Here is a 12,961-nt window from a genome sequence, read left to right as displayed (position 1 = left end):
AAGGGTGGCTACCACAGCATGGAGGGAAACTCTTGTTTTCCCATTGCCTTAGAGCTAATGCTTATGGGTCTCCTGGCTAGCTGCAGCCTCTCACTGTCAAGGCATTCAGGCCAATCTGCGTGGGAAGGGTCCAAAGGGTTAAGCCATGTTTTCTATAATGGCCTTTATGAGAATGGGGGGAGGCAAGGGCCTGTACCTCCCTTTAAAGGGGGGTAGGGCTCTCCTTACAGAAGCCAAATGATAATTATAAGGGACAGGGGAAAGGCATGAGACAGACCAGCTAGAAAGCTAACTCCTGGCTCTTTTATTTTCCTACAACATTCTCAACAGCCCCTTAGCTCTGGGGCTGCACCATGGTTGGGTTGGGAAGATTGGCCTTTAAGAGAACCTTACAAAAGTCATACACTACTCAAGCAGGGAAAGGAAGGCCTCTCAGCTTTCCCCACCCCCCCAACCCTAAGCTGATAACCATCAAATATATAGGATGGTCACAGGTCCAGGAGTGACTGGCAAGCTAAGAAGAAGGGCTGATGGTTGGAGGGACTCACCATGCCACACTCTAGCAGCAGGCTCAAGCTGAGTTAGAGCCTATAGCTGATTCCAGATTAGGAAGCTAGCATGTGAGTTAAAGCCATGTTATTTCAGGGCATTTTCCTCAAGCTTAATTGAGCCACCACATAGCCTTCCCTCCACCTACATCCAGAATTCAAGGTCCAAATAAGTGGGCCTTTCGATCCCACTAATACTGTGCTCCTTAGGAACCCACACAGTCACTCTGCTTCTCAAAAGGAAGAATAACAGGAAGGGCCAACTTGGAGCCTGAGAGGAAACCAACCATGGTCCCAAGATAGCCACTCTTTTTGTGGAATGCCTCCCCATCCCCTCTGGCCCTTGGTGGCTCGAAGAATTCTCCAGGGTGAGTTCTTCTCTGAGCAGGGGGCTAACTTCTCATTCATTTTAGAAGTGACTGGAAAACTGAGATGACCGGGTCCTCGTGGTTGGTGACCACCAGCACACTTCGGAACTTGTCGAAGAGCATCAGCAGTTGGGATCGTCGCATGTTTTCATTGTACATGATCTCTTCCAGGTGATGGCGTCCCCGGAAATAATGTAATAGCCTAAGAGGGAAGAAGAAATTAGTAAGTGCACCTCGGAGGTCCTTGGCAACACTTTCCATCTGAGAGGCCCTTCCTGGATCCTAGAATCATAGATCATGAGCTCGAAGGTACCTTCAAAGTCATCTTTTGAGCCAACCCACTCATTTTACTGATAAGGAAACTGAGACCCAATGAGGTTAAATGACGTGTTCATGGTCACAGAGGTAATAAATATCAGAGGTAGGATTTAAATACAGGTCCTTTGACTTAAGAGCCAATGCTCTGTCTACAGTAGGATGCTGTAAGATATCTGCTGGCCTCATCAAGAGTTGGTTCACACCCTTATTCTAGGTAGCCTCTGCTGGCCTCAACTATAAAAATGAAAACGTTTGTGTAGCCTTCATATAAGTTCTCTCACTTAGTTCTTATAACCACAGATAGACAGGTCAGAGATAATAATAACTGAAATCTTATTTTTGGACTGAACTTTTGTGATTTCATTGGCATAGGGAACCCCACCAACTTTTAGAGAGTTTCCTCTGGAAACCTGGAAAGTTACAGTGCTTTCCCTGGGGTCACCCAGCCAGGATGAAGCAGAAATCAGGACTTAAACCCAGATTTTCCTGGATAAGTCTGGCTTTTCTAACCACTATTATCATGCTGGCATTTATATAGTGCTTTTTATAAAATCTGAAAATTGCTTGAACATATGTCATCTCATAATACAGAAACAACTGGGGAAATTAAGGCAGAAAAAAACTGGGACACTAATGCAGTTGGTGGAGGTGTGAACTGATCTAACCATTCTGGAGAACAATCTGGAACTACGCCCAAAGGGCTACAAAACTGTGCATATCTTTGACCCAGAAATATCCCTACTAGGGTCTATATCCCAAAGAGATTTTTAAAAAAAGGAAAAGAACTTATATGTACAAAAATATTAATAGCAGCTTTTTGTTATGGCAAAGAAATGGAAAGTGAGGAGATACCCATCAACTGGGGAATGGCTGAACAAGTTGTGGTATATGATTGTGATGGAATACTGTTGTGCTATATGAAATGACAAGATAATTGTATGATGAAAAATGCTATCCACTTCAAGAGAAAGAACTGATGGCATCTGAATGCAGACTGAAGCATACTTAAAAAAAAAACTTTGTTTTTTTCTTTTGCTCTGTGTTTTCTTTTGCAACATAACTAATTGCGTGTAATATATATCAAATCACTTGCCTTCATGAGGGGAAGGGAGGTAGAGAATTTGGAACTCAAAATTTTAAAAAAGAATGTTAAAAATTATTTTTACACACTGGCCCTGGAGTCAGGAGGACCTGAGTTCAAATCTGGCCTCAGACACATAATACTTCCTAGCTGTGTGACTCTGGGCAAGTCACTTAACCCCAATTGCCTCACTAATAAATAAATAAATAAATGAATAATTTTTACATGTAATTGGAAAAAATAAAATATAAACATAAAAAATATGAAGACTCAGGTCTTTCACAGGTCTCCTTCCAGCACACCTCTTGCTGTTTTAGACTCCTGCTTCATTTTATGCCAAATGTCAAGTATGACAATAACTTGTACATTTCTCTCCCTCTGAGCTCCCACTACACACACAGTCTAAGAAGAGGTAGGTACACAGCAGGAAGCAGAGAGAAAGATGCACACATTTTCCCTCTTCCTTCACTCATCAGAGGATTATGGGATAGTGCCCAGCATCAGCCAGGGCACCTCTGACAGAGGGTTGTCTTTTTGGGAACTTCCCTCAAGATTTTTAGGTCCAATTTCTTGTCCTCTTCCCCAAAACAGAAGTGTCAGCACTCCCTCTAGACAGCTAATGCTGCCAGGGGAGGTTACTGGCCATTCTTGCAACATTTCCCTGTTCCCCCAAGCAGTCTTGGGGGCTGGGGCTGAACTGGCTTTGGATAAGAAGGCCCTCTGTTCTTCAGTAAGTGGGGTGGTGTATATTCAGGAGTCTATTTCATGGGGAAAAGTTGACACCACCAGCCTTTTTTGCTCTGATAGTTTCTGTGCTACCCTCTCACTTGCCCTGAGCTATTCAGAGAGGGCACTTTGGGGCTGCCCCTTCACACTCATTCAGATTCCTCAGCAAGGCGGGCACAGGTCACACAGCATAAAGAGCAAGCTCAGAATAATATCTATCCAAGCACCACTCAGACTAAGGGAAAGAGAAATACTTGAGCTGAAGAGCTTTGCTGGAGCAGGCACAGAGTTGAGAGGGGGATATGAGGTGGAAAGAGAACTCCTCATGGTCTGGAGATTTCTTTCAAATCCCCTGATGGGTCAGTCCTCCCCACCTACATTCAAAGCTACCCAACTGAGATGATTTGGCTCAGGATGTGGTTGCTGTCTCCCTAATTTGTTTTCCCTAAAGTGTCTGCTGGGCCCACTAGGCCTGACTAAGCAGTAAGAGACTAGGATCACAAAATAACACATGATCTGAGAACTCCAGTTCTCAGATGAAGTCCAGTAGGGACTTCAACTAGTCCAACCCCCATTACCTCCCAGAAGAGGAAACCAAGGCCCATGGTCTTGTATATAGCAAGTAAGTAAGTGGTATTATGTAAAGTGCCAGAACTGATATTCAAACCCACGTCTTTTAGGGCTCTTTCCACTAGTGCCCATTTCCATGCTGGTTTCCCTCTGCCATTTACACACTTGTGGGTCCCTGTCTCATTTCAGCTGGTAGGTACTCAGGGAACACAAACTGCATTAGCATGAAATAGGGACAGGGACAGGACCTGTGATTTCACTGGTGCAGGGAATGTCCAGTGGGAAATGAATTTACAGGCTAGCACCTTTTCTGCAATTTACAGTCTTAGGTGCCTGGAGCACTGGGAAGTTCAGTGACTTGCCCTAGGTCACACAGCCAGTTGCTGTTCATCTTTCATTTCCGAAGAGGACGAATCACATCACAGGGTGATGTCTTGACTCACTTGTGAATTATATTTGATGAGGCAGAGTTGGAATCATCAGTCTCACTCTGTCTTCCAGAGTCACTGAAGTCCAGTGGCAAGACAAAAGTCAGCATGACTGGTAATGGTCCAGGATGCAGTGCCCGCCCCTGGCATTTTCAGTGTCTGACTAAGCTCTAAGCTCTCCTCAGTGCCTGCTTCAGCCACCTTCGTAACCACTGGAACAAACTGTTCTGCGTTCTAGACACCCCCAACTCACTAATGGGTTTGAAGCCTGTCCCCTCAACCTGGTTTAGCCTGTCTGTGACGCAGGTGGACACCAAAGGTGAATGAGCCCTCACATCAGAGGGGCTAGTCTCCTGATCAGCTCATACACCCCACGCAGCCAGTACATGTCAGAGGTAGGACCTGAACTTGGTCCTCAGAGTCTCCTGGCTCTTGGCTATAATGACGATGACAATGACAACGCTGAAGAGCATTCCCACAGGTTCTGGTTAGTTCTCTAGGCACTGTGCCATGCTGTCTCTCCCTGCATTAGCATGTGACAGTGGATAGACAGTGGATGGCTAAAGGGACTGAACTGACAGTCTTTTCTACCTTGCCAACAAAAAGTATTCACTAAATACCTAATTTTGATATGGAACCTAATTTCTCCATAGAGCTTTCTAAATTTATCGTCCCCTATTTCTGCCTCCCAAACATGCTTGGTCTGTCTCACCTCCATTATTCCATTTTATCCTGAATTAGGGAGGGCAGAGTCATCTTTAAAAGTGAGGCAAATGAAACAGAGAAATAAGTGATTTTGCCTAAGGTTATATACAATTTAGTAGCAGGATCAACACCAGAACCCATTTCTCTTCACTCTTAATCTAATGTTTTTGTTTTTCCACTAGGTCATACCAACATAGGTTCACAGGCACGTATAAGTCAGGCAGAGACACTTATTTGTTAGGCATGTGAGTGTGGGGGAGGGGGGGTGGCTCACATTCCCTTCCTAGGTTCCTATTAACCCAATTACCTTTATAGAGGAACTCAGAATCACTTCTGCTGTAAGTATGTCCAGGAGAGGACAAATATACCTTACTTTATACAGCAGGTGTGTTCCTGAGAAACTGGGTGGAAATCAAAATGATATTTGTTCCTTAATAACCTGTAGCAGCAGGTAAAAGATGGATTTGAAATGACTTTTCTAAGACAGGCTAGCATAGCAACCCAATTAAATGTTAGTGTACCTAAAATTAATTCCTCTTTTTACAGAAATGAAACCTTCAAAATTGCTAGAAATGAGGCACTGATGTATATTTTCTCTAAGGTAAACAATTGCTCATTACTCTGCCATTCCCTATGAGTGAAAAACCAAATGCCAATTAGCAGGATCTGGACCTGATTAACAGCCTAGACCTTGGGTTAATGCATATAGAAATAGACTTTCCTGCAGGATTTCAATACGAGCTCTAGGGAACAGCTGGTCTTTTTTCTTCTCAAAGTTTACTTTTAAAATGAAGAGTTAATTTTCCAACTGAATGGTCAATGTTTTACACCAGGAGAGTCACTAAATGTTAGAACTATAAATATCTTTAGGAATAATCTGGTCCAACCACTTTGCATTGCTTCAATTATCCCCTCTATTCAGATTCTCTGCCCAGATCTGTACCTCTCACCCAAAAGCCAGGACCCTGCACACAGTACATGCTTAACAAATGTTTGTTGAATTTGACTGAATTATAAGCCAGACCTACACCTGCAACTCCACAGTTCAAAGTTAAGGTTTTTTCTGACTTCATTATTTCTGTCAATGTACCTAATCTTGGGGTAGCTTTGACATTTCACTTTCCTGTCATGTCTAAATTCTATCAATTCTAACTATGCTCTCACTATTGCATCTTCTTCTCTATTCGCAGGCCACCTGGCATAGTGGATAGAATGCTAGACTTAGGAGTCAGGAAGAACAGAGTTCAGATCTTATATCAGACACTTATGGCTGTGTGACCCTGGGAAAGTCACTTAACTGCCCTGGGCCTCAGTTTCCTCACCTGTAAAGTAAGGGGATGAGACTCATTGAACATTGAGGTCCCTTCCAGCTCTAAATCTATGAAGCTCTGACCCCTTTAGTTGAGGCCTGAACTATAGCAATAACCATCCAACATGGTTTTCTGCCTCTATTTTCCTCCCAACTCCAGTTCATCCTCCAGACTGCTGATAGGTCAGTCTTACAGGCATGCATTTCGTCAAGTCGCTAATCTGCTCAGAAGTCTTCCAACTCCTTATTGTCTAATGAGTAAGTTCTAACTACTTGATTACACCAAAGCTCCCACCTGGCAAACATGCGGAGATCTTCAGGGTTCTGAGCAGCAGGGACACTGAGGATGGCTTCCCGCTCATGCTCTGACAAGCTGGCCAACAGATTCTCAGTCATCCTTTTATTGAGTGGGGAGTCTCCACTGGGGAGCAGCTCAGCACTGGAGTTCTCCATGCTGGGACTTGTGAGGGTCATGTCATCACTGCTGGCTACAGGAAAGAACATGGGTTAGGTGATAGAACCTTACACTTTTCTGTGACAGGACTAAGTGAGGCCAAGGCCTCTATGAGAACTAAGACAAAAGGTCTTGTGCCTTGTCTTATTCCTCTTGGCAGCATGTGCACTCTCTTCCAGTCTCTGAACAGGCCACATCTTTGTTAACAGGAGTGCCCAGAAGAAGCCACATCCTGACTGGCCCAGTTTATCTCCCCATCCCCATGAAAAGCCAACTCTTTGATGTTCCTGCTTTTGCCATTTCCCTCACTGGGTTTTACACAGCCATCTGAGCTGGAGTTAGGAACTCCTTCTCTTGTGTCCACCAAGGAATTCTGATGGAGGAGGTAATACAGGTACACGGTATATGGGTAGCAGTAGGGGAAGGAAGCAAGTAATATGAACCACAGAAGCCAAGGTGAGGTCACTGGAAGGGAGTCTGGTTTAGGGAAAGTGGGTTGCAGGTTATGGACCTGCAAATTAATTTTATTTTAGGATTTTTTAAAGTCTCTGTAAATTCCTGAAACGTACATAACACAGTTTGACAAAAGACAATGGAAAGAACACTGGATTTGAAATTAGACAACTTAGGTTCAAATCCTGACTCTGCTACTAACAATCTGTGTGATCTCTGGCAGGTTATTTAATCTCGTGGGGTCTCAGTTTTCTTCTTCTGTAAAACAGGGGAATTGGACGAGATGATTTCTAAGGTCCCTTTCAGCTTTAAACCTATGATCCTAAGAATCACAGATAAGTCCTAGAATAGAAACAAGTCCTAACCACTGTCTTACAATGGTAGGTCTGAGAAATAAGGAGGCATTTCCCAATCTTTAGAGATAAGAAAAAGGATCACAAGGGAATTCTGGTATAAGAAGCTCAGCACTTTCTTTTGCAGACTTAGTTTCCACACTAGAAGCTGTGACTGATTTTTGTCAAAAACATTCAGAACTGAATCTGAGTGTTGTCCTTCCAAGTAGCCCCTTTGGGAAGCTATGCATTTAGTACAAAAGCTGCTTGCTATTGCTCAGAACTCTTGAGAAATTCTACTTGGAAATTACCTTTAGAGCCTAGTGAACACTGAAATTGAAATTATCTTCGACGATAGCACATTTTCAGCTTTGGTGGGGGAGAGGTTGGAAATAGCTGAATGTTTTTTTGGAGCCAAGTCTGGCAAATACAGGGATCATGCTGGGAAATACAAGTTTTGGATTTGTTTGTTTTAAAGAAGTGTGAATCTAAAGTAATGAAACCGATTCTCTTGTGTGGCTCCTAAATGGGCTTTGTAGAGAGGGGACAGTGCTAGGCTTGGAGTCTGTGGACTTAAGGTCAAAGCCAAGCCTTGGCACTTAGAGCTATAGGACTATGGGCAAGTGACTTCATTCCTCTGACCCTCAGCTTCTTTGTCTGGAAAATAGGGATTAACAATATCTATTCCACCAACTTCCCAGGGTTACTGTAGGAGTTGTTGTTTGGGACTCTGGGAATCTTGTGAGTTATCAATAGCAATAATAACAGCAATCTTATTTTTAGGGAGCAAGTGCTTTTGTACAGTGCTTTCCAACTAGTTCAGTCCTGGCCTTACAGATTTGGAGCCGGATGCATCCTCTGCTGGCTGGAGGAAAGCAGAGGGGAGCTCCAGGTCCAGGATGGGCTGCAAGGCAGTGGAGTCTCTACCTAAGACCACAAAGGGGAGAACACAGTCTCAAGCCACAGCAAGAGCTTTAGATGAGCTGCAGCAAGGTACTCCAGAGGATACAGAAAATGCTAACTGATCAATTACTATAGAAGGTTGTAAATCTTTTCTTTAAAATGATTATGACTCACTGGTTTGAAAGGGCATAGGCAGTGACAAAGGCCCCTCCCAGCCCCAGGAGTTCCTAATACTCCTGGAATCAGGATAAAATTGTACTTCTTCAGCTAACTTATGGAAGATACCCAAGAGAGAAGGGTCAGTCAGAGGTGACTAAAATGAAACTAAAATGAGAAAGCCTGGAGCCCATGTCCAGGCTGTCTAAGAAGCAGTTTGACTTCACTCCCTCTGGAGCTCTGAGGATTGAGCAAAGGACTGGAAGAGCATGTACACAAAGGGGAACATTCCCCGTGGGGTCTTAGGCTGTTCCTGAGAATAGGCACACACTGCAGTGAACTTGGAAGGAGTTCTTAAGACAAAGCCTGCAACCACAAGTATTTGCTCCCTACTGGGTACACACCTGCACATGCAAACCAAGTTGTCCAGTTATCCCAGTTCCCAAGACCAGGGACATGAGAGGTGGGAGCCTCGATATCAGGCCACTCCTCACATCTTCCTGGGGATAGGCTCCCTCCCCTTTCTGAGGCAAAGCTAGGGTATCAAGAGAGGTGATCCTACTTGGTGAGCCAAAGCTCAGGGCATTGGGTGTGCTGAGGCTTCTGCCTCCGACGCGGGCGGTGAAGGGGACATCCTCCTCTCGTGTTCGACTCTCTTCTTCGTTGGGGGGCACCATCAGGCAAACATATGTGTGCAGTTGGATCAGAAGCCTATGCTGAAGCATCCAGATCACCATCTGGATGAGTTGTGTCTACAAAGACAGTAGGGGAATTTCATGAGGGAAAACAAAAAAGGAGGAAAAAGCAGACCTCAGTGAGAAGAGTCAGGCTCAGAAAAGAAGAATGATACTCTTTGACATTCAGCAGTGGGGAAGCTCTAGGCCACATGCACTTCTAATCACATTTAGGCATTAACTGCTGCCTCCAGCTATGTGGCCCCACATTTCTCCTGATGACAGGCCCAGAATCCACCTTCTCAGCTGAGGACCTCACTCCACACTTTATTGAGAAAATGGAGACTATTTGCCATGAGCTCTCTCTTCTCTTCTCTACATCTCTGAATTCCCACAGTCTCTCTTTTATTCTAGTCTCTGATGAAGAGGTGATTCTTCTTCTCACCAGGGCCAACCCCTTTTCACAATACTTTGATCCCACTGCCTTCCTTCTCCAGCAAATGGTCCCCACAATCATTCCTTTTCTAATCTTCAGTCTATCTCTATACTGATTCCTTCCCAACTTCCTACAAACATATATAAGTCTCCTCCAACCTCAAAAAACAAACAAAAAAAAACTACTAGATCCTATTATCCTCTCAGGCTAACATCCTATTCTCATCTTTATTACACCATGCTCCTAGAAAAAGATGGCTAAACTCATTGTTTCCACTTCTTCTTCTTTTTTTTTTTAACAATCTTTTCTTTATTTTTATTTTTTTTTTATTTTTAGGCAATTGGGGTTAAGTGACTTGCCCAGGGTCACCCAGCTAGTAAGTGTCAAGTGTTTAGTCTGAGGCCAGATTTGAACTCAGGTCCTCCTGATTTCAGGGTCAGTGCTCTATCCACTGCGCCACCTAGCTGCCCCAGTTTCCACTTCTTTTCTTCTCACTTGCTTCTCAACCCTCTGTAGTCTAGCTTGGGACTTCACCATTTAACTAAAACTTCCCTCTCCAAAGCAACCAATAATCTAATTACTAAATCTGATGCTCTTTTCTTGGTCCTTGAGCTTCTTGACCACTGTTGCACCTAATACTATGTAATAATGGGTCATCCTGAATACCATCTCCTCTTTGGGTATTTATGACACTTTTCCCCTTCTCACTCTCCTTTGCTGGTTGATCGTATGTGTCATGATCACACAGGTTCACAATGTCAGTGTTATCCTAGAGACCTCACTTTCCCCCATCTTGCCAAATCTTGTAATTTCTACCTCCACAATGTCTCTTGCTTCCATGCCCTTCTCTCTCCTCACATGGCCATCAGCCTAGCTCAGGCTCTCCTCATCTCTCACCTGAAATACTGCAATAGCTTCCTGTTTGGTCTCCCTGCCTCAAGACTCTTCTCACTCCAATTCATTCTCTACATAGCTGCTGAAGTGACTTTCCCAAAAAGCAGATCTGATCAGGTCACTCCCCTTTCAATAAACTGCAATAACTCCCTACGTTAACTTCAGAATCAGATATAAACTTCTCTGTTTGGCTCTTAAAGCCCTTCACAACCTGGCTCCAACCTCCTTATCCAGTCTTGTTATACACATTATCCCCTTTCCCATACTATTTGGCTCAGCCACATTGACCTCCTTGCTGTCCTCACCTACCACCTCCCTTTTCCTCATCACCATTCCCCAGTGCTCCATGCCTGGAATGCACCTTCTCACTTCCTTTCACCTTTTCTTTTCTTCAAAACTCAACTCAGAGGCTGCCTTCTGTATGAAGTCTTCATGATTCTCTGTTCTCCCAGATGCTAAGGCCCTCCAGAAAGTTCACTTACATTTACTTTACATATTCTTATTTATATAAACACAAAATGAACCTCTTGGGGAGATGGACTATTTCGCTTTTGTCTTTGATTGCCTGTTTCTCCCTCTTCAAAACAAATCACAGGAATCACATTTTCCCAGCAGAAAATTCCTGCAACTGAGAGGCAGTGCTCAATTTTAAAGGCCCTATTCTAACTTCCTGTGAATGAAGAAAGCAACATGGAATGGTGGGTAAGTCCTGGATGCAAATAATGCCTAAGAAACTTACTAGCTGTGTTACCCTGGGTAAGCCATTTAACCTCACTGCACCTCATTTTCTTCATCTGTAAAACACTGGGATTGGACTTAATGGCCTTTGAAGTCTCCTCTACCTTTAAATATATGATCTTATGGAGAGGGGGCTGTATTTTAGTGTTTCTTTCTTTCTTTTTTTTTTGGTGAGGCAATTTGGGTTAAGTGACTTGCCCAGAGTCACACAAGCTAGTGTATGTTATGTATCTGAGGCCAAATTTGAACTCAGGTACTCCTGACTCCAGGGCAGGTGCTCTATCCACTTCGCCACCTAGCTGCTCCTGTATTTTAGTGTTTCTCAATCTTTTGGAATCAGAAAACTCTTAACAATTAAGGCCAGCAAAGGCAGCACTTTCCACACCTAAAAAGTTTTCGATGGTTCTAAGTGCAGAAGTTCTCATAAAAAGGCTTTTGTATCACCTCAAAACCCAAAAGGGTCAATGTGTCCCAAGTCACATTGGCAGAATAGTCCCCAGTGTAGAAAAAGATAAGGGCATCTTGTTCAATGCACTTTTGAGGACCAAAGTTCCTAAGTAACATTCTGTGTCTACAGCAGTAAACTAGCCTGGGCCATTCTCAAGACTGCCATCAGCACTGACAAATTCATCAAGTTGCTACCATTACTGCTGAATCATTCAAGTCCAACCCAATGTTATCCAATCATGGTGGGAGTTCAGAGGCATTCATTCTGCCCCTCACACATCTTTTTTGTGAACACATGATAGCAAGTGTGAGGTGGCACATGGGTTGGTACGTAGATAGGCAAGTGTGGGAGGGAGATTCAATATAAGTAAATGTTTTCTTTAATTCAACTTACAATAGCTAACTCAATCAGTTGCTGAGATCTCAGAAACAAAATGTAGACTAAAGTATGGCTTTAAGTCACACAGAGGCTATAAGTGGGGGAAAAGCTGATTATGCCAAGAAGTATGAGATATTTTTAAAGGTTCTTATCTTTACTTTCTGGAAACCAAATCACCCCTTCACTCCTCACACTTCCCTCTTATTGTCAATGTCATCTCAGTGTGAAAACCTTCCTTTACAGCTTCAAAAAGGAAAAAAAAAGAAAAACAAGGCATGCAATGATGCCCTTTCTGTAAAGTGCCAGTGTGCCCTGGAAATGCCCCATTTAATGACTGAGTAAAACTGTTTTCCACCTACAGAAGTTAACATTTCTAATTGTTCCATTTCCAGACTTACAAAGTGTCCTTCCTGAAACTTCCCTACTTCAATCTCTCTTTCAGCCCTTCTAGCCAACTGCTGCTTAATGAACCTCATTCAGGCTCAGATAACATTTCACTTCTTCATCATGGGCCCACTTCGCTACACTGACTAAAAAAGGCTGTAATGTCCTGGGTAGGAATAGAGAATCAAGTACAAAGGACTGGACATGTTACCAGAGGAACAATTCAAAGCATAACCAATTAGGAAGAAAGTCAGATTTCAAGCCAGATGAGCTAAATTGGGGAACCTAAGAGATCCAAGTGGGGAGCAAGAGGTGCATCCCAAACCAGATCATACATTGTATATCATGCAGACATCTTCTCTGGCCACCTTGCCATATGCCTTGCTGCTCTTCTGTTTCTTCCATGTGGACCAGGACCTCTAGAATGGACATCCAGAAACTATACCTCTAGTCCCTGGGAAAGTTCCACCATCCATTTTGCTTCAGAACTACTACCCTGGGCCTGAACTACAGTGACAGAATTGTTCTCTGCTATTGTATCTAGCTATGCTTCACATTTCCATTCAACTGTCCACCCAGTCACCTTGCTATCTATAACCCCTTTTCCCCACCACACACACACACACACACACACACACACACACACACACACACACAC

The 12,961-nt window shown here is 43.6% G+C and overlaps 1 protein-coding gene across 3 annotated transcripts in view; it reads right to left on the bottom strand.

Moving 5' to 3' along the window:
• Positions 1–281: 281 nt before the first annotated feature.
• LOC114043711 (GATOR complex protein NPRL3) overlaps positions 282–12,961 on the bottom strand; it is an 80,700-nt gene continuing 68,020 nt past the window's right edge. For all 3 annotated transcript variants that reach the window (XM_027862815.1, XM_027862816.1, XM_027862817.1), the window contains 3 exons: positions 8,914–9,103; positions 6,349–6,541; positions 282–1,118 (listed from right to left, as the gene is read on the bottom strand). In XM_027862815.1, coding sequence (XP_027718616.1) covers positions 953–1,118; positions 6,349–6,541; positions 8,914–9,103 — 549 coding nt within the window. In that variant the 3' untranslated portion in view covers positions 282–952. The remainder of the gene's footprint in view (positions 1,119–6,348; positions 6,542–8,913; positions 9,104–12,961) is intronic.

Source organism: Vombatus ursinus, unplaced genomic scaffold (assembly GCF_900497805.2).
Source record: "Vombatus ursinus unplaced genomic scaffold, bare-nosed wombat genome assembly UNPS02014770.1, whole genome shotgun sequence".
NCBI classification, from domain to species: Eukaryota; Metazoa; Chordata; class Mammalia; order Diprotodontia; family Vombatidae; genus Vombatus; species Vombatus ursinus.
This window is presented reverse-complemented; position numbering and strand designations above follow the sequence as displayed.